General features: G+C 40.6%; 2 protein-coding genes across 6 annotated transcripts in view; one reads left to right on the plus strand and one right to left on the minus strand.

The window, feature by feature from the left end:
• Positions 1–15,445, minus strand: part of GPBP1L1 (GC-rich promoter binding protein 1 like 1) — a 67,450-nt gene extending 52,005 nt beyond the window's left edge. For 2 of the 4 annotated variants that reach the window (XM_058552272.1, XM_058552274.1), the window contains exon 1: positions 14,531–14,675. The gene's annotated coding sequence lies outside the window, so the exon portion shown is untranslated. Of the gene's footprint in view, positions 1–14,530; positions 14,677–15,129 lie in introns of those variants that run through there. The other 2 variants (XM_058552273.1, XM_058552275.1) reach the window with 2 other exon arrangements.
• Positions 15,386–22,187, plus strand: TMEM69 (transmembrane protein 69). 2 transcript variants are annotated; one of them, XM_058552282.1, is made up of 3 exons: positions 15,386–16,439; positions 18,452–18,591; positions 20,043–22,187. In XM_058552282.1, exons 2-3 carry the CDS (start codon positions 18,550–18,552, stop codon positions 20,754–20,756), a joined length of 756 nt encoding a protein of 251 aa, XP_058408265.1. In that variant the 5' UTR covers positions 15,386–16,439; positions 18,452–18,549; the 3' UTR covers positions 20,757–22,187. The 2 variants fall into 2 exon arrangements, with proteins under 2 accessions (XP_058408265.1, XP_058408266.1); XM_058552283.1 differs by having other exon boundaries at positions 18,455–18,591.
• Positions 22,188–22,618: the final 431 nt, after the last annotated feature.

Consider the following 22,618-nt stretch of genomic DNA (forward strand, 5'->3'; position numbering starts at 1 on the left):
CAGAGTACCTGGGTACCACTGCAAGGAGAGCTTAGAATCTCTATTCTGACTGCTTCTATCTTTTCAATGAGGCAGAAAACAAGGTCTTCAGCTAAGAGTGAGGATGGGTGGGTAGGGGAAGGCAGGGAGTTGCAGGTTTGAGAAGAGTTAGGGTGTGAAATGAGAACTGGAGAACGAATGAACTAAGGAGATACAGTACAGTTTCCCAGCGCAATAAGGACCCACACCTGTAAGTTATCATGAATATAAAGTGAGATCAGTCAGCATAGTTGTGTAGTTTAAATTACCTAGTTTAGGGCCAGCCCCGTGGCCTAGCGGTTAAGTGCACGCGCTCCGCTACTGGAGGCCTCGGTTCGGATCCTGGGCGCGCACTGATGCACCGCTTGTCCGGCCATGCTGAGGCCGCGTCCCACATACAGCAACTAGAAGGATGTGCAACTATGACGTACAACTATCTACTGGGGCTTCGGGGAAAAAAAAAGGAGGAGGATTGGCAATAGATGTTAGCTCAGAGCCGGTCTTCCTCAGCAAAAAGAGGAGGATTAGCACGGATGTTAGCTCAGGGCTGATCTTCCTCACACACACAAAAAAATAATAATAATAAATTACCTAGTTTATCAATATGACTCCTTCAACTCTCTGACTCTTCTCTCGATGACCTTTAGCCAATTCCCAAAACTCCAATCCCAGTAAAATCCAACTCTTGTTTACTCTGTTCATCACCTATGAAGCTGACTGGGGCTGAAGAAACACAGCCAATGAAACACAACCGAACACAAATGGTTTAAAACCATGCTTTTAAACATTTCTGCTCTCTATAACAAGGAACCCAGACCAATACACTCGCAAAGTATTCACAGTAACTTGTGAATCACCACCCTCAATGGCTTACATCGTTTACACGTTCCCGGGCCAACTCCATCTTAAAAATCCCTTCTCCTAGTTTCTATGACATTACATCATTAGACCAGCAGTTTTCAGACTTGGACTGCTATAAAATTTCAAAATATGTTTCAAGGGCTCATACAGGTTGACAATTTTATTTGGATAAGCAGAACATTAAAAAAAAACTACTACTACTACTTCATGAAAGAAAAGGCAATAACGCCATAAAAGAAAGACAAACCTTGGGAAAAAGGACAACTCATCTTAAAAAAAGAAAAGTTGGCATCCTTACATCGACAATATTCAGACAAAGGGCTGGTGAAAATTTCGTCAGAGAACCCACTGCATTAAGATAATCCTGGTCTTCTTCCTACCCTGTGATTACTTCTTTTCTAACTTTTTTCTGTTGCCCTGTAAATATAACGGCTTATTAAAAGCTTTGCTGCAGCACTTTTCTTTCTCTGGAATCTCTTTACTATCTCATTCATTTTCAAATCTTTAGTTCTCACCTCTAAGTGGGTGACTTAAATAAATTCCTGCTTCATGAAACATTATATCACAGAAATACCTATACTCAAGCATCCACCACAATGCATTACACATTTACCTGTTTACATATTTATCGCCCATACAAATAAGGCACACGTGGTAGGGATTAACAGCAAATAGGATAATCTCTTAGTACAGACAGGATGCCTATTAAATAATTTCTTTTTAAGAGATACTGACAATTCCATCAATTAGTATCTCCTTTATCTTACTGTTCTTAAGAGCTCTTCTTGAACATTCTTTATTCCTTAAACTGCAGAGCCCAACACTATAACTCTGCATATCTTCAGATATTCACTGGCTCTAATATTTCCTTTCCAAATCTCATGATTTGAAAAGAAAACTACTTAGGTTTAAATGTCTACCACTTTCACTTGCTCTAAAAGACTAAGTAACCCTACAGTATAGTCTATATTCATTTCCTAACTGTCAGCACATCAGTTTCCCTGTTAAGTCCTCAATAAAGAGAACACAAGGGTCACTGGTGCCTTGCTTAGTCATCCTCACGTTGATACTTGAGCACAGGAAACAGCCCAAAGTCATTTTCTAATTTAGTATTTAATTTCAGAAGAGACAAATTCCTATCTAAGAATTCCTAAAGGACATGAAATCTGAGCACATCTTTCAATGAACCAAAAGGGGATACAAGACACCTTTAAGATTTTTTCCACTACAGCATTTCTGTCTATTAAGAAAATACTTGGGCTGGCCCCGTGGCTTGGTGGTTAAGTGCACTCACTCCGCTGTTGGCGGCCCGGGGTTCGGATCCCGGGCGCGCACCGACGTACTGCTTCTCCAGCCATGCTGAGTCGCGTCCCATGTACAGCAACTAGAAGGATGTGCATCTATGACATACAACTATCTACTGGGGCTTTGGGGGGGGGGGGGAAGAAAATACTTAACACCATGGTTATTGATATGGACAACTGAAGTCTATTATAAGATTGGGCCCAATAAACAAAACAATTAGTATTTCTAGTACCAACTCAATGACAACAAAGTCATTTCTGTCAAAAAATATAACTGGTTGGGCTGGCCTGGTGGCATAGTGGTTAAGTTCGCGCACTCCGCTTTGGCGGCCCGGGGTTCGAAGGTTTGGATCCCGGGCGTGGACCTATGCACTGCATGTCAAGCTATGCTGTGGTGGCATCCCACAAACAAAAAAATAGAGGAGGACTGGCACCGATGTTAGCTCAGGGACAATCTTCCTCAAGCAAAAAGCGGCAGATTGGCAACAGATGTTAGTTCAGGGCTAATCTTTGTCACCAAAAAAAATAAATATATATATTTATTAAAATATATATATATAGGGCCGGCCCCGTGGCTTAGCGGTTAAGTGCGTGCGCTCTGCTGCTGGCGGCCCGGGTTCGGATCCCGGGCGCGCACCAACGCACCACTTCTCCGGCCATGCTGAGGCCACGTCCCACATACAGCAACTAGAAGGATGTGCAGCTATGACATACAACTATCTACTGGGGCTTTGGAGGGAAAAAAATAAATAAATAAAAATCTAAAAAAAAAAAAAAATATATATATATACACACACACTCCCTTTATCTATTTCACCCACCCTCCACCCCCACCTCTGGTAACCCCAACCTGTTCTCTGTATCTATGAGTTCAGATATATATATAAATATATATATCCAGCTAACATATTACCCTGCCCATAGAAGATATGCAAGTGATAGGCAAGTGCTCTGAAAGAATATAAAGCACTCACTACACAAACCATTACCTTGAATTACTCACAAATTCATACTTTTAAAACCTGAGTCAAATCACGAGATACTATTTCACACCCACCAAACTGGCAAAAACTTCTTCTGAACTATCAAGTGTTGATAAAGAGGTAAAGCAACAAAGAATTCTAATATATTGCTAGTGGGAGTGTAAACCCGTACAACCACTTTGGAAAACAGTTTGGCAAATATAAAGCTAAAGCTGTAAAATCTCTATGACCCACCAATCTTAATCACACATGAACACAAGACAAAATATATAAGAATATTCACCACAGGACTACATATAGTAGACAAAAAACTAAATTACCTAAATGTCCACCAATAGGAGAATGATTAAGTTGTGGCATATTTGCACAATATGGCACAGCAGGAAATGATTACATTACAGATATACATAAGCAAAATGGATGAATCTCAAAGTAGAATAAAAAAAGTTGCAAAATTAAAAACTATATAAAGTTTAAAAAATAAATAACAATACTACATATTGTTTTGGGATCTAGTCATATAAAGCAAAATTATTATAAAATGCAAGAGAATTATCAACACCAAATTCGAGATGCAAGACACAAGGATATGCAATCAAAGAGGAAAAAATGAAGGGCTTCAATTTGGCGTACTGGCAGAAGGACAGACATAGAGATCAATGGAGCAGAACCAAGAGTCCAGAAATAAACCTAACAATTATGGCCAACTGATTTTCAATAAAGAGGCCAAGATATACCAATGGGGAAAAAATGGTCTTTCTTTAAAAAAAAGAAAAAAAAAATGGTGCTGTGATAACTGGACGTCCACTGGCAAAAAAATGAACATGGACCCATATCATACACAAAAATTAACTAAAAGTGGATCAAAGGCCTGAATATAATAGCTAAAAGGAAACAAAGCAGTAAATCTTGTGATTTTAAGTTAGGTGATGATAAATTGGACTTCATCAAAATTAAAAACATTTGTGATTCCAAGGATACCATCAAGAAAGTGAGAAGATAACCCAAAGACTAAGAGAAAAGATTTGCACATCATATATCTGATAAGAGACTTGTATCTAAAATAAATAAAACCACAAGGAGATATCACCTCATACCTGTTAGAATGGCCATTACCAAAAAGACAAGAAATAACAACTGTTTGCTAGGATGTGGAGAAAAAGGAACCCTTGTGCACTGTTGGTGGGAATGTAAATTGGTATAGCCACTATGGAAAATAGTATGGAGGTTACCCAAAAAATTAAAAATAAAACTATCACACGAGCTAGTAATTCCACTTCTGGGTGTCTATCTGAAGGAAACAAAAACACTAACTTGAAAAGACAGATGCACCGCCACGTTCATTACAGCAATGAATGGATAAAGAAAATGTGATACACACACACACACACACACACACACACACACACACACACACACACAGAGGAACATCATTCAGCCATAAAAAAAGAAATCTTGTCACTTGTGAGAACATGGATACACCCTGAGGGCATTATGCTAAGTGAAATAAGTCAGAGAGACAAAGACAAATACCATATAATGCACCTGTATGTGGAATCTAAAACAAAACAAACACTGAACTTATAGATACAGAGTACAAATTGGGCTTGCCAAAGGTGGGGGTGGAGGGTCGGTGAAATAGATAAGGGGAGTTAAAGGGTACAAACTTTCAGCTATAAAATAAGTAATTCACGGAGATGTAAAGTACAATAAGGCGACTATAGCAAATTATACTGTATTGCATATTTGAAAGTTGCTAACAGAGTAAATCTTAAATGTTCTCAACACAAGAAAAAAATTTTATAATTATATATGGTGATGGATGTTAACTAGACTTACTGTGATGATCACATTGCAATATATATAAATAATAAATCATTATGTTGTACACCTGAAACTAATATAATGTTATGTCAATTATACCTCAATAAAAAATAAAATAAAAATTTCTTACAATTCAACAATAAAAAGACAAATAATGATTAAAAAGTGGGCAAAGATCTGAATAGACATTTCTCCAAAGAAGATATACAAATGACCAATAAGCTCAGGAAAAGATGCTTCTTAACATCATTAGCCATGAGGGAAATGCAAATCAAAACCACAAGAGACACCATTTCACACCCACTAGGATGATGATAATCAAAAAGACAGACATAATAACAAGTGTTGCAGAGGGTGTGGAGAAACTAAAACACTGCTGGTGGGAATGTACAATGGTGTAGCCACTCTGGAAAACAGTTTCTCAAAAAGTTAAACATAGAGCTACCATATGACCCAGCAATTCCACTCCCAGAAAGATCCAAGAAAGATGTAAACATATGTCCACATAAAAACTTTAATGAATGAATGCTACATGAATGTTCATAGTAGCACTATTCATAATAGCTGTACAGAGGCAACAACCCAAATATCCATCAACTAACGAATGGATAAACAAAATGTGGTATCCACACAGCGGAATACTATTTGGCAACAAAACCAAATGAAATACTGACACCTACTACAAAACATTACTCTAAGTGAAGGAAGCCAGACACAAAAGACCACATATTGTACAATTCTACAGTAGTCCTCCTTTATCCAAGGGGGATATGTTCCATGATCCCCAGTGGATGCCTGAAACCACGGATAGTACCAAATCCTACGTAAACTATGTTTTTCTCCTATACATACATACCTATTATAAATGTTAATTTATAAATTAGGCACAGTAAGAGATTAACAATAACTAATAATAAACAATTATTGTTATTTGTTATTATAAATAATAACAATTATGACAATACACTGTAATAAAAGTTACCATAGATCTTAGCAACCTCAGCATATGATTTTTTTCTTTCCTTATTAAGTTGAGAACTTTCACCTTTTCACTTAAAGGAAGCACTTTACCGCTTCTCTGACATATCCGAATTGCCAGCATCACTACTCTTGCACTCTGGGGCCATTATTAACTAAAATAAGAGTTACTTGAACACAAGCACTGCGATACTTTGACAGTTAATCTGATAACCTAGACAGCTATTAAGTAACTAATGGGCATACAGCGTGGATACAGGGGACCAGGGGACGGGGACAAAGAGATGATTCACAGCCCCAGGTGGGAAAGAGCACTCCGCTCGAGATTTCATCACCCTACTCAGGATGGCGTGCAATTTAAAACTTATGAATTGTTTATTTCTGGAATTTTCCATTTAATACTTTTGGACAGAGCTTGACCATGGGTAACTGAAACCTAGGAAAGCAAAACTTCAGATAAGGGGAAATGACTGTATGTATATGAAATGTCCAAAATAGGCAAATCCATAGAGACAGAAAGTAGATTAGTGGCTGCCTAGGGCTGGGGAGGCGACTGCTAATGGTTATGGGGTTTCTTTTTGGGTGATAAAAATCTTCGAAAATTAGATAGTGGCAACAGTTGTACAATTTTGTGAATACACTAAAAAATCATTGAAGTGTACATTTAAAATGGATGAATTTTATGCTATGTAAATTATATCTCAATAAGGCTGTTTTTAAAAAATTAAGTCAATGATTTGATAAGGGACTGGGAACTCTTTTAGTGCAAAGTAACACTGTGCAAATTAGTTTCTGGTTTCAAGAGGAGAAGACTGTTTAATACATGGATTGGACTACCATCACCCTAATCCAAGGATCAATCTTAGCATTACTAAAGTAAGTCAAGCAGGTATTATGTGTTTTACAATATGAAGCAAAATTAGACACAGCTATGATGCATTCTAGCCAAAAATGTTTAGATGTGACTCTATCAAGCTTTTAGCTGTAAACTTTATAGAAAAATACAGGAATTAAAGGAATAAACTAAATGATACCACAGGAATGCAACTGTACAAAACCATTCTCAGGACAATTAGTCCAGACTCAAAGTTAGTGTCATTGAAAAATAAGGACTATGCTAGGTTAAAGAGACATAAGGAAATTAAACAAAATGTTATATGCAACAAGGTCCTAGATCAGATACTAGTTTGGATAGCTGGCTGTAATGAACTTTTTTTTAAATAAGTGGACGAAATTTGAAGAGCACCTGGATATTAGAGGAAATGAACATTTACTCACATGGAGAATGGGCATCATCGACTAAAAAGCAAGTTGCAAGCTGATCTCATTTTAGTAAAATAAAAATAAAAACCTGCATATATGTGCTTAGAGAAAGATTGGAAAAAAACGCACCAGAAGTTGTTAACAGTAGTGACTTCTGGATGATGGAAACGCCAAGGTTTTATTTTTGCATATCTATACAACCTAATTTTCTACATAACACATATACTGCTTTTGTAATAATAAACAATTATTAAAAGACAGAATCACAAGCGCAGCTTTTTTTTCCCCCCAAAGCCCCAGTATATAGTTGTATGTCATAGTTGCACATCCTTCTAGTTGCTGTATGTGGGACGTTGCCTCAGCATGGCCGGAGAAGCGGTGCATCGGTGCACACCCGGGGTTCCAAACCCGTGCGGCCAGTAGCGCAGCACGTGCACTTAACCGCTAAACCACGGGGCCAGCCCCTACATGGGCAGCTTTAATAAAACTAATGACACCCAGGCCTTAACCGCAGATAGATTTTAAAAGATTGAGAACTACTGCTTTTAAGAATTGGGAGTGGATAAAAGAGAAAATTCTTGTCTAAGATTGTCTTTAAAAAAGACATGCATGGAAGTTTTACACTTCATGAGTTAGGAGACTACCCTATATAGAGGCAGTAACAAAATCTTCTAGAAAGAGCAAATTATATTAGCCAATTTTACAAACCAGGGTCCTTGGTTGAAAAAACAAGAAACTGTATTTAGGCAGATTAAGCAGAAAAGGAATTTATCAGAAGGATACTGGGAGTTCAGAAATGAATGAGAGCCTCTGACTTCGCAAACTTACAGAAACCAAGTAAAACTAAGCAGTGAAAATCATCAACCAAGGTCACACCACAGGAAGAGCCTGCTTAGGAAACTGCTCTGCTAGCACTGCCACTGCTACCAGCCAATAGAATGAATTCTAAACTGTCCTTTCATCTTCGCATCTCTCACTCCAGATGCAAGTCCCCAGTCAAGTGTATTCGACTCCCACAGCTTGGGTGACAGGGGTCTGGGACAGAAAGTGTATGTGTAACGTGTGTGTGTGCGCATGCATACAAGTTAATGCACAGAGCCTTTCCAGCTTCCTCTCCCACTAGATTCACAAAACGGCAATACCCCAGAAGGGGGTAAAACGGTAAACAGACAAAAGAAACAACAAAAATCACTTTAAAGCTCAATTAGTAGAATGTTCAACACAGGAATCCTGCCAGTCTTCCCATTAGTAATAAACTTGAATCATTGTGCCTTCTTCTGCTTCACCGTTCCAAAAAACATTTCCTGAAAGTAAGTTCACTAAGCACAAAATTTTTAAAGGGCAAAATTTATAACCTTTCTCAGGTAATCTCCTTTCCAACATTTTGTCATTCAAATGTCACAAACACTTGCTTCAACCATACCTAAACACAAACCAGCCCATTAATAGAAATGGAATTTACTTAAATCACAACAGTTCCAAATAAGAATAGTATGTTACAGAAGAACATTTATTACCTAATGCAATGTGACACAGTAAATTCCGGCTGTAAGATTCAGATAACTAAGTAGATTAGATGTATGTAAGTATCTGAAACTATAAGGTTTTAGAACCAGCAAAAATGTTTTTATAGCATTTGCTCCAAAAGTCACTACACCAACTACACAATGAAGAAACAAGCCATTCAGTAGTGATAACCTTTCATTCAGTAGTGATAACTTTTATCAAATAGTTGCAGCTACACTTACCCTGAAAGGCTACAATTCCCTATGTATATAAAATAGGCTACTTGTGACATTAAAAAACTATACCAAGTTTTTATATTTGAGAGATTTAATAGTAGTAACTACTATACCACAAGACATACATTTTTACTTCGAGTTTACTTTACTTACAAGCATTTCTAAAAATCTCTTGTCAAGAATAAACTTTGCTTCCAATCCAAACATTACTTTTAATTTAGAAGAGTGGACTCTGGATCTAGCTGGCTCTGCCATGTACTAGCTGTGTGACTTTGGGCAAGTCATTTCACTTCTTTTTGCTTCAGATCCTTATCTGTAATTTGGAGACTCTTGGAAAAGTCGATTACTAAATGAGTGAATATACATAAAGTATTAAGAATAGTGCCGGCATGTCTTCCGGAGGAGGGATGACGACAACAACACTGCCTGGCCTACATGAGTACTCAATAAGTGTTAAGAATAAAATGCTTAATAGTTGGGGGGATGAACAACAGGGGGAAAAATGCAGTTCTGAGAAGAGAAATTCCCAGACCAAATAGGCTGAGAAAACTATTCACTAGTAACCAAAACCAGAAAACAAAACCACTGCAGGGCCGGCCCCGTGGCTTAGCAGGTTAAGCGGGCGCGCACCGACGCACCGCTTCTCCGGCCATGCTGAGGCGGTGTCCCACATACAGCAACTAGAAGGATGTGCAGCTATGACATACAACTATCTACTGGGGCTTTGGGGGAAAAATAAAAAATAATAAAAAAAAATAAAAAACCACTGCAAACCCAGCATGTTTGGCTCAATTTTATAATACAATAAATATATACTAGAAAGAAATGAAGGCCAGAAAACAAACTACCTGGAAAAGTTAATATTGAATTGGGCAGGGGAGCAAAGCAAACACTCCATTTTACAAGCATATCGAAGGAGGGTAAATAATTCATACAATTAACTCTATGCTGCTCAACAGAGAAATTTAAGAAAATGATAGAGAACCACTGAACAAAATCCCCCAATGCACAGCATCACCTACAAAGTTAGTCTTCTCCTCACTCTCCCCACTACCAAAATCAAATCTCAATCTAAGCTTCTATATCCAACTACCAGTGTATAGGAAATCAGGCAAATCTAGAATGTGGGAAACTCTGCAGGACAAATGACTGGTTTCTTCAACAAAGTGCAAGAAAAAAATCGTACAAATTAAGACGCTTGGAAGACTATCAGTCAATTACGGTGTGTGGGACCTGGATCCCAATTCAAACTAACTAGAAAAGTCAACAGTATAGTAGTATCTAAGACAGAAAACAAATCTCAAAAACCACAGAACTCCACTTGCAATAATCTGTTCAGATTTCACCGAGTTTCACTGGATTGGTAAAAGAATGTTCATTAAAGACAATTTGATACAATTTATTTAACAATTATGAAGTGCTTACTACGGTCTGGCATTGTTTTAAGAACTCTACAAATATTTCATTTATTTACCACAATAACCCTATGAAAAGGTACTATTATCTCCATTTAACAGAGGAAGAAACAGGCACAGAATCTCACCTAAAACTCTCCCAAGGTCACAAAGCTGTAAGTGGCAATGCTGAGATTCAAACCCAGTCCATAAAGTTGGTGCTCTTAATTACTATACATGCCTTCTCTCTACGTGATGTGGTGGTGGAAATCAAGCTTTGGAATCAGAGAAAGCTGCCTGAATCCCCGTCTCTCATTATGTTATGCAAATTACTTACCTTCTTGGAACCTTCGTACACTCACTTGTAGAAGGGTTAACATCATCTATATTAAACAAGTGTTTTAAAGAATAATGAGATGATATATATTGGACTCCATTACAGTCTCTAGCTTACACAGCCCACAATAAATGGTTCCCACTATCCTTCCTACCACACCTGGTAGGACTAATTAAAAAGTAGAGCTAATAATTCATAAACACATAGCAGGAACACTGGAATAGCCCTACCTTTGAATCAACTAACCAAAGAGGCCCCAAACCAACTTTTCAACATACATATAAACTTCAAGGACAGCAATAATTCAGAAGAGAATTTTTTATATATAATGAAATTTAAACTTACAATCAGCAGAAACAATAGTTTGCAATCTAAATTTAAAGTACAGCCAAGCTGGGGCCGGCCCTGCGGCTTAGCGGTTAAGTGTTTGCACTCCGCTACTGGCAGCCCGGGTTCGGATCCCGGGCGCGCACCAACACACCCCTTCTCCGGCCATGCTGAGGCCGCGTCCCACATACAGCAACTAGAAGCATGTGCAGCTATGATATACAGCTATCTACTGGGGCTTTGGGGGGGAAAAATAAAATAAAATAAAGAAAGAAAACATTATAAAAAAATAAATAAATAAAAATAAAGTATAGCCAAACTTCAATGAATTGGATTTTTCTGAAAACAAACAAAACTTATTCCATGAAAACAGACCTACTGCTCAGAAAAGCATACTAAAACTGTTCATGCTCCTGATTCTCTAGCCTGACATCTGGTTAATATAAGGCAAAGTAGTTTTATCAGAGAAAAGGAAGGTAAAGTAATGAGTATGTTAAAAATCAACTCCTTTAAGAAAGATAGCTTTCTACACTTTTATCCTGTGAATATTTTTGCGCTTATTTGTTAAGACTACTAAGTTCTTTGGTGGCAGGAATGTTTTATGGTCACCTAGGTATTCCTACCCCTGGCACGCTGAAACTGGCACCATAGTATAGCCTCCAGTGTCTCTTAAAATTTGCCCAACGGATCAATTAAAGGCTGATAATTTGCTTTAGTAAAGGAAAATAACAAACTCCTTTAAATATCTGCCGAGTATATTTGAAATCACCTATAAAAATTTAATTTACATAACATTTGCAATATTTTACCTCATTAGTTAAGATATACCTGTGGACAACGAAAGAAATTCAGCATCTCTTACTGAACTATTTTTCAAATTTGACTGTAGGCAGTTTTGTTCTGGGCAGACTTTAGTGCGAAATAAAAATCAGAGTCTGAGTTAGAAGTGACACGGGCAGCTAGGCCTCAACACAAGCCACATATTAAATTCCAGACAATAGCAACTATATTACTTACGACCAGGCATGTTATCTATGCACCACCTAGATTCCCTCCACCCCCATCTATCTGAAAAACCATAAATACACAAAATTTGCCTTTTCCATGAACTACTTTTTTAGTTGGGATTCTTTAAAATTTTTTGTGCCTCTCATCTTTCCAAAAGTCTTATTTCCATGGTTAAACGCAGCAGCCATAATGGTTAAGCACAATGACTTAGAAACAGATTGCTTAGGTTTGAATACAGACTCTGCTACTTACTAGCTGGATGAGTCACTGGACTTATTTTCCTCAATTAAAAAATTAGGATAAAACCATATCTACCTCACACGAATAAATAAATTAATAAATATAAAGCACTTCGAGCAACAGTCAGTCCCTGGCACATTAGAGTTATCACTATTACTAAATGCATACAACTTGACCATATAACAAAGATACCCAATCTGCTTAAGTACGATTCAGAATTGTGCATATTCTCTTTAACTGAGCATTTAAAAATGAATTATAAGCAGAAATGTGTCCCAGACTTATCATTCCAAACTTAACTAAAACGGTTGCATGTGCCCTCTTCAGCCAAGCTTTTAAACAGCCACTAACAAGAAAACCAGTAAGCTGAATTCATTCAAAATAAACAGGCTTCCCAACATTTCCCCCTAAAATTTCAAGAGCTCTGAAATCAATTGAAAGAATACTTATAGCAACACATACAAACCATTTTGAGTACCCTGAAAAAAAAAAAATGAGAGTAAGTTCTCACCTAAGTTTATGGGTCCAGTAGGCAACAATGGCAAAACACAAAGCAATTGACATGTAATTTCTATAAAAAACTTTAAACATTTTTCTTGTAAAACCACCAAAATAAATTAAGAACAACAACAAAAAAACTCCTAGCAGAATTGACAAAAATAAAGTTCTGTGTTGCAAGAATGTAGGAAGGTAAACTGAAACTGACTCCCTAAGGAAGATGACGATTTATTTCACTATTAACTCCAAAGTTCTCATTCACAATTCGCATTTTATTATTTTATCTTTTAGACAGATTGCAACTTGAAACTCAAGCACCTTTCCAAACATTGAAGTTAACTGTTTTTGGTTTCCACTCTCTGCCTTTTTGTTTTCAGCTGAACTTCTGGATCTAATGGTTAAAAACAAAAACAAAAACAAAAACAAAAAGGCTTTTTGTTTGAAAGGGCACAACAATCAAGCACTCCACATCTGAGTTTGTTTTCACTTGGTGTCTTCCAGTTTTCTAATAAATGTCCCAAACTTAACAGGACGCTAGCTCCCCTTCAAGTATTACACATAAAATAAAAGACCTTACAAAAGGCCAGCAGTCTACCAAATTACAAATTTAAGTCTATTGAAGACCACCAATCACTTTACTTTTGCATGAGATTTACAAAGGAACGTGACTTCTGTTACTAAACTAAAACATGAGCCACCATTAACTCCGTTTTTCCCTGGTAAGCAATAAATATCAAAGTTAGGAGCAAGTATTTTAACGTGTATGACAAACCAACCTCTGTGCACAAAGTTGGCTGATAAAATTAAGACCACAGCACAATTCAAAACTATAAGCAACTACCAAAAAAAAAAACCCCAAAAACACCGCACCCACTCTTATGTAAACTTTTGGAGTAAGCAAGCTTCTTTAGCCTCACCCTTGTTTTCACCTAGCAAGGACTCTTCAAGATGAGACACCAACTGCAAGAAGACCAAAGGACCAAACGCTTCAGTTGTTGTCCCCGTAGGAGAAACAACTAAAAACTTAAGACATGCTAACCTATTTAAGTTACCGAAGCGCAGGACACTTCCCCAAGCTACAGCCATTTTAGATTCAGCCTTTCTTTTGAATTTGACGGGGGTGGGGAGAAGTAGATTTAAAACAGAAAAAAAAATCCTCGTTAAAACACTTCGAGATCGACCAGCTTTTTTTCGGGGGAAGGGGGGTCGACATGTGCTGGATAGACTTCATGTAAATCAACGAAAACACCTCGCTCCCGAGGAGAACCGGAACGCCGGGGAGTTACAGCTCCTCTTTTCCCCTCTGACTCCCTAAACTAGACACACGCGTTTTTCCTCCTTAGAAAAATTTTCCTTCACTGGAAAACAAAAGCCCTTGGCTCTAATTTAAGAAGAAAAGAAAAAGAAACCCGTAAACCAAGCCGTCCAACCACCAACAAGCCGGAACGCCTGGAGAGGAGCCAGAGAGCCGCAGGTGAGCGTTCCGACCCGAAGACCAAAGCTGAAGTCGCAGCGCTCCGGCCGAGCCGCGGCGACGCTCGTGTGCAAAGCTCCACGCGGAGGGGAGCTGCCCCGTCCGAACCACACGACCGCGGGCTCCGCTCCCCGTCCCCGGGCCGCCCTACACCCAACCACCTGTGTGAGAGCCTCCTTTAACGTGTTTCCATAGACGGCGGTGAAGGCACCGGGCGGAGCCCCGCGGCGAGACGACTCAAGGTCCCCTACTGCCCAGCTGTCCGGAACTCCCACTCACCGGGCAGCGGCGGGCCTACAGCTAGGGACCTGATGCGGCGTCCGAGGGCGCGTCCCCAGCTTCCTGATCCGGCAGAGGTGGAGACCCCACAACCATAACAAAGCTCTTCCCAAAATGGCTGCCCGGCCCAGACGGCCCAGGAGGGGCAGAGAGGGGGGAGGGGGAGGAGCGGCAACCAGCCCCGCCCCCCCAAGCGGACCCCGCCTCACATACGCCCACTCACTCGCACCGCCCACAGGAGCGCGGCGCACGCGCACGAGGCCTGTTCGGGTGACCCTGCCCGCGCCCCACGCCGCCAACGTTCGGTCGGGTGAACGGCGGTTAGTGCCTGCCCCGCCCGCAACTCCCTTCACCGCGGTTCCAGGCGGCGCGCGGTCGCCCCCGCCCCTCTGCAGAGTTGACAACTCGGCCTTTCTTCGCGCCGCCGCAGGGGCGGAGGCCAGTTGAGTCTGGTACTCCGCTGTTTATCCCCCTGCGCAGCACTAGGGCCTGAGCGCGTGTGAATGAGTGGGTGTGCATATATGTACCCGGCTTTCCCCACCCTTTCGTTCTTCACCGTCCCGCACCCGCCTCTGGGCAAGCTCGCGTCCCCAAACTACCTCTGCAAGTACTAGCAGACCGGTTTCGCAGAGGCTTGTGTCCTGACCCCTTCCTCTTCCGCTCCTTCGTTCCTTCACGCGCGCGTGTCGTTGAGACTCCAGCCCCCAGCGGGCCACACGGCCGGGCTCTGGGGGCCTGCGCGCTGTCCCGACGCGCTGCCGGCTGGGAGCGGTAGTTCCGCCTGGCGGCTGGCGTCACGCCCCCGGCCGAGCGCAGGGCGGATTGCTGGCCCGAGCGTGCTCTTGTGTCAGGGCGAAGCTGTTTCTCCGGCTCCAAGTCTCATTGGGCGTCGCACGACGGGAAGGGGCGGCGCTGCCATGACAGACAAAACAAGGAAATAAAAATGAAAGTCCATCGCGATTAGAAGCGCTTACTATTACGAAGAATTCGCTGTGAGCCCATCCTGCACGGGAAGCTGAGCCGTGTGATGGCCGGCAACCAGATAGCTAGACTACCTAGCATCTGGGGAATGGAGAAACTGGCCGGCGTGGGCTCCTTAAGCTCGCCTATTATCTTCAGGAAGGACGTTCAAACTGCCTGGTGCTGTTGCCTTGATAGACTGTGAAATGGAGGCCCAGAGAAGGGAAGGGACTTGCCCAAGGTCACACAGCTGACAAATTAAAGCGGAGGGTGACAGTAGGAATGATGTAACTGTTCGGGTCACCACCAAACCCAAGGCTCCTATCACCACGCCTTTCATGGAAGTGAAAATCCTACTCCTTGTGCTCTTTATTTCTTAATGAAGTTTCCAGGTCCCAGCAAAGAGAATGGAAGTGGAAACAGTTTTCGTGTTTTTTTCCTTAAATAAGATTAGTAGTTCAGGACCCTAATGCGAAGTGAGATGTGCCCCGTTGATCCTAGAAACGAGGTTGTTTCGCAAAGTAAAAAATGAGTTCCAGAGATGGCAAGCAATTTGGCCCAGTCACACTTGGCCTAGACTCCAAATCTCTCCTACCTTCCTCCACCACCATCACTCTGAGATTGTTTCAGTAGTTGCACCCTACCTTCCCGAACTCTGCGAGGCAGATTCTTCTGACTCGGAAAACTAGAATAGAGAGGCAAGGACCGTTCAGGTACCCTACAGACTTCAAAAGCCGTCCTTCACTAAAATTAAGATTTTAAACGAGCGGCCCAAGACGGAAAGCCGGGCGTGGGAACCAGTTAGCGCTGGTCGAGTCCCAACCCGGACTCATTTTTGTCGGTGCTCAGGAAGTGGCGGCTGTCTAACCGCACTGGCCGGAAGTGACTTTCACGAGTACCTGGCTGTTCCTGCTGCTCATGTTTTCATCTCCCCGCGCGACCCTGGCAAGTAAGTAGCAGGGCTGCTGCCACAGGCGCAGGGTGGGAAGGGGGGCTCCAAGAGTTGGGAGTAAATAGAAGCCTTGGGCACTGCCCGGCAGCTTCCCGATGATCCTTGCGTCCAGACTCCTCCCCCTCTTCTCAGACGTCGGTTTTGAGGCTTGCAATTTGCTACTCTTTGCTTTGGGGTAGAGGAAATATTGAGCATTTTCACCTAAATTGAGCGGATTGACCCTTGGGTCTTTGTTCTTAATTCCCTCACCAGTTGCCGTCCCCGGGCTTTAGGCTATCATTTTTTCGCTTTAATACCCATGAGCTGGAAACCACGTGTCACAGTGCATAGGGAGTTGCGAAGGTGGAGAGAGCGTTGAGATTTTAAGTGGAGTGGTCTAGAAAGCCCTTACACAAACGACTTTGAGCAAAAGGCAGTGTCTGGGCCCTGCAGATAGGTGTGTCTAGGAGTCTGAAAGTGGATGTGGGTGTCATCTAAGATCTACTCAAAGGCCCAGGATAACTTAATTCCTACTTGCTTCCTTATGTATAGAATAAAGACATTGACTGGTATACAGGATTTCTCCACCCAGCCCTAAGATCTGTGATCAAGAAATTAGTTCAGTATTTTTTTAATTAAGAAGCAACTGGGGGGTTTGGATTTTTTTAAGACACCTCATTCTGCTGGTTAAGAATGGGACTCGGGGAAGACAGATCTGGACTCATATTGTCACTCAGCAAGTTACTGGCTGCTTACATTAGACAGGGTTCTTAACCATTCCCTCTTGTGTAAGGTGGGAATAACAGCTAATGTTTTTTGAGTGCTTACTTTGTGTCAGGGAGAGTTCTCAGCTCTTTTTTTTTTCTTTTTGTGAGGAAGATCAGCCCTGAGCTAACATCTGCCAATCCTCCTCTTTTTTTGTTGTTGTTGAGGAAGACTGGCCCTGGGCTAACATCCATGCCTATCTTCCTCTACTTTATATATGGGATGCCGCCACTGCATGGCTTGACACGTGGTGCGTCGGTGCGCGCCCGGGACCCGAACCGGCGAACGCTGGGCCGCTGCAGGGGAGTGCGCGCACTTAACCGCTTGTGCCACCAGGCCGCCCGCGAGTTCTCAGCTCTTTACATGTATTAACTCATTTAATTTTTACGATGACCCTATGTGGTTATTATAATTCTTATTTCAAAGTGGGTGAACTGCACCATAGCAAGGTTAAATGTGTCCACAGTCACATAGCAAATAAGTAGTGTAGCCAGGATTCCAACCCAGCTTGTGTCACTCCAAAGTATGCACTTTAACAGGCTATACTGTTTCTCAGCACCAAATTGATGAGGTTATTGTATTAAATGAATTAATGCAAATAAAACACATACTTACAGTGCCTGGTTCACAGCTAAATTGTATTGATTGCTACTATTATTATTTTGAGCTGTAAACTCCTAAGCTGCAAAATAGATAGCTAAGGGGAAAAAAGAGAACAGAGAAGCTATGACCTTCAGTTTTAAAGATGAGAATACTGGCACTTCAAGGAAGCAATTTACCCAGGGTCACATAGCTGGGAAATGATGGAGGTGTTTGTAAAATCCAGATCTTCTGTCTCGGTGCATTCTTCTTTCTGTTACACCAACAAGCAAAAGCTAAATGAACGGTTCAGAAAAGAAAAGGGTTTATTTACTTAATGTGTTACTGATTTTTTGAAAACATTAATGATTGTTTTCAAAGGAAAACTGTTATATGAGAAATTCCCATGAGTTACTACTTTTAATTTTATTTATTTATTTATTTTTCCCCAAAGCCCCAGCAGATAGTTGTATGTCGTAGTTGCACATCCTTCTAGTTGCTGTATGTGGGACGTGGCCTCAGCATGGCCGGAGAAGCGGTGCGTCGGTGCTCGCCTGGGATCCGAACCCGGGCCGCCAGCAGTGGAGCACGTGCACTTAACCGCTAAGCCACCGGGCCAGCCTACTACTTTTAAAAAATTATGTATAAAATGAAGAAAATTAAGTGACATCTTGTCTTGTACACAGCAGCATGCTTCTGATTCAGCCCCTCCACTTAGCTGTAAAATTACATTAATCAGAACTGCCTGGCATCTTCCTGAGCAAGACTTTCAATTGGGCCCAGTATGCTTCACTTCATCCAGAAGTTTTCTCAAGCATCTTCAAAGGTTGGTTTATTCAGCAAATATTTGAGCACTACTTGCCAGGCATGGCTTGGCTGGGGCAATAGCAGTGAAAAAGAAAACAAAAGTCCTTATCCTCTAATATTCAGATGAGTGAGGGAAGGGATGAATAAAATAAAAATAAGTAAAATATTTAATATGTCAAGTGGTAAGTGCTGTGGAGAACTATAAAGCAGGGAAGGGGAATAGGGAGTGTCAACAACAGACTTAGGATTGCAACTATATATAGGGTGGTCAGAAGTGAGAGAATGGACTATGCAGGTAGCTCACGGAAGAACATTCTAGACAAAAGGAAAAAAAGGCCCCATGGTGGAATCATTCCTAGCATTTTGCGGAATCACCAAGATTCTTAAATAACTCTTTCATTTTTTGTTTCATCCAACACTTTTTGAGTTACTGCTGATCTGTTTACTAGGTGAAGTCTGGAATCTGCTCACTAAAGCACAGAATCAGCAGGAAAGGTTATTACTTTGACCATGAAAGGCACTGGGGATTTCTTTTTTAAGGCAAAGAAAAAAATATGGTCCCGGCTTTTGAGTCTACTGAGACAGAGAAGTAAACACACAATTTAATTCACTGTGAGAATTATGATGGAAGTGTGCATAGGGTATTTACTTATCGGACCATTAAATCAGATTGGAGAAAGCTTCAAGCTGAATTTTGAAAGACAATTTCCCTAGATAGAAAAGTAGTAAGCTAGAGTTCTAAGCAGAGACATGTAGAAAGGCATGGAGCTATACAAAGTATGCATTGTCGGGGCCCACCAGGTGGCGTAGTGGTTGGGGTCACACTCCGCTTCAGCAGCCCAGGGTTCGCAATTTTGGATCCAGGGCTTGGGCCTATGCACCGCTTATCAAGCCATGCTGTGGCAGGCGTCCCACGTATAAAGTAGAGGAAGATGGGCATGGATGTTAGCCCAGGGCCACTCTTCCTCAGCAAAAAGAGGAGGATTGGCAATGGATGTTAGCTCAGGGCTAATCTTCCTCACACACACACACACACACAAAAGTATGCACCGTCTACAAAGCTAAACTGTGAGGTACATTGCTTTTCTCTACATAAAATAGCGTTCCCACAGTAATTAGTGCTGCTGCTTTTGCAATTTATAAATAAAAGAGACAGTTTAGAATGCCAGATACTAAAGATCTAGTCTTTACCTGTTCCTCTTTCAGATATTTCTCTCATGGGATAAGATTAGTGGTAGGCAGAAACATCACTGGTTTCTATTCAGTAGTTTCCTTTGTATGTTGTATAGCTGTTTAGTAGTCTTAGCCAGTGATTTCACTCGGTAGTTCAACCTTTCTGTGAAGTTTGATATGCTAACAGAAAGCATATGGTTTGTTTTTATATTGTTTCAGATTGGGATTAACTAAGACATTTGGTGATATATTTTTTTTTAAATCTGTTTTTGTCTTCTGGTTCTATTTTCTCTACAGATGCTGAAGCACTCTTTCACACTCAGACTAGGAGCCAGCAGGAGAATGGATACATTTTCTCTCAGGATGTGTCTCCAGCAGAACTTTTCCCCTTTGTTTCCAAGGACTTGGCTTTTCTCATCATTTCCAGTGTGTATGAGCAAGACACAATACTATCATACTTCCCCATGCAGCTTTAAGAAACAGCAGAAGCAAGCAGTAGTTCCAGCCAGGTCACCAAGCACCATCACTTACCTGCCTGACAGCCCAAAGCCTGCATTATGTATAACCCTGGCAGGACTAATCCCCTTTGTTGCTCCACCACTGGTCATGGTGATGACAAAGACTTATATCCCCATATTAGCTCTTACTCAGATGGCTTATGGAGCCAGTTTCCTATCTTTCTTGGGAGGGGTCAGGTGGGGTTTTGCTCTGCCAGAAGGTAGTCCAGCCAAACCAGACTTCCTCAATTTAGCTAACAGTACAGTTCCTGTTTTGTTTTCATGGTTTGCCTTCCTTATTTCGGAAAGACTCAGTGAAGCTATAGTCACAGTAATAATAGGTTTGGGGATAGCATTACATAGTGAACTTTTTCTCTTGCCTCATTATCCCAATTGGTTCAAAGCCCTGAGGATAGTAGTCACTTTAGTGGCTTTTTTGTCATTTGTAATCACTTTAGTAGTTAAAGATATTTATCCGGAGAAAGGACCCAAGAGACCAGGTCAAGTAGAATAAACATAAAACTACTCTGAGGATGATGTTAGCATGCTGGCACAAGCCTTGTAAGGTTGTGTTTTGGCATCACCTTTTTCTACTTCTCCTATTTAGCTCTTTTTTCCCACTTCACAGATTATTTTTATTTCTAGAAATCTTTATTTCATAGGAATTACTTGAGCAACAGCTTGAAAACCCCTAATAAGTCATTTTCATGTCATATTAGGTTATAGTTCTCATTGTGTTTTTATGAATTATGTTCATAATATTCACTTAAACATTTCAATGTTTTAATTGTTTTGAAAAATGCAAAATAATTTTTAAAAAGATGAAAAATCTCTTTTGCTAGAGCCTTATGATCATTGGAAAAACACGCATTCTTCCACTTCAAGAGGAAAACTTCCTATCCGTGAGTATCTAAAAATAATAAGTAGTTCCAGTGTGGAGTTTTCATTGCAGTTGCCCCTGGGCATTGCATTTCCACGCTCATTTTACCTGCTATAACCTAGTTATATGAGCTGAAAAATCTGTGGCTCTAAAGTCAGTAGGGAGCGGTATCACAAGGGAAAGCCATGTTCAAAGAAAAGCTGGACATATTTTCCAGTTTTTATCAGGCTACTTGGCAGAGTATAGATGCAACTTATCTCCTCATCACCAAATATAACACCAGCTGGTCAAAAATATTTAAAAGAATAAAGCCACTAGTACATATAAATTAGAGAGGAAAAGTCAAGCTGGAGCCATCTTGATGTTCTAAAGAGTGGGGCTATCGAGGTTTACATCGTAGTTCACTCACAGAGAAGCTTTTTTTAAAAAAGCAAAAGCAACAGCTTGGATTCTAACTTGAAAACCTAGTCTCGTGAGATTCTTAGTCTCATAAAAAAAGAGAAAACATTTTAAATGGTGTAAGAATATAAATCAGAAAATGGTATCACCTGGTATGCATTATCTTTGCATAATATAAGTATTCAAATATTAGTTAAATTTCATATTAAATTGTATACATATGATTCATATTATATTATACACATATGATTTCCACTCTAGTGGTTCTTGCTGTGAAGAGATTTATCAGGCTCTAGAGTGGTAACATTACTTTCTTACCCACTTGTTATGGGCTGAATTGTGTGTTGAAGTCCTAATCCCCAATATCTAAGAATGTGACCTTGGAGATAGAGTCTTTACAGAGGTAATAAGGCTAAAATGAGGTCATAAGGGTAATGTAATGTAATGTAATATTACCAGTGTTTTTATAACAAGGGAAAATTTAGAGACAAACACGCATATAGGGAGAATGGCATGTGAACATGAAGATGGCCATCTACATGCCAAGGAGCGGAGCCTGGAACAGATCCCTCCCTCTTAGCCCTCAGAAGGAACCAACTCTACCAACACCTTGATTTTAGACTTCCAGCCTTCAAAACTGTGAGACAATAAATTCTGTTTTCTAAATTTCTGTGGTACTTTGTTACAGCAGCCCTAGCAAACAAATACACCACCACAGTGCTAGACCTTGTTCTGATCATTGAGAAGCTTACCAGTTAGAGCCCGTGGCTGAAACTGCCACACAATCTTTTACTGTGGAGAACAGTTGATGACAGCCTAATATTGAAGGAAAGAAAGCCCATACTCTTCAGAAGTACTCTTCAGAATACTCTCAGATTCTACTCAGATTAAGTGTTTTGGTGAGGAAACTCACTTCTTTGCTTCTCCTAAATTGCATGAAGACTATACAAACTGAAAACTCTCTGATCTCAAATTCATTATCTTTAAGAATAGGGGCAAGTCATATTTTCAGGCTAATTGCCCAATTTCACTAAGCAAATGGGGGTGAATGCATTTTGCAGGTGAGTTACAGTGTATGATTCTTTAAGAATTTAAGT

Source organism: Diceros bicornis, chromosome 13, assembly GCF_020826845.1.
Source record: "Diceros bicornis minor isolate mBicDic1 chromosome 13, mDicBic1.mat.cur, whole genome shotgun sequence".
NCBI lineage: Eukaryota > Metazoa > Chordata > Mammalia > Perissodactyla > Rhinocerotidae > Diceros > Diceros bicornis.

Bases quoted from the DNA above. Each gene is read 5' to 3' on its own strand.
- TMEM69 (XM_058552282.1), top strand. From the start codon at position 18,550: ATGCTTCACTTCATCCAGAAGTTTTCTCAAGCATCTTCAAAG. The intron at 18,592-20,042 runs GTTGGTTTATTC...TTTTCTCTACAG, and splicing joins TTTCTCAAGCATCTTCAAAG to ATGCTGAAGCACTCTTTCAC.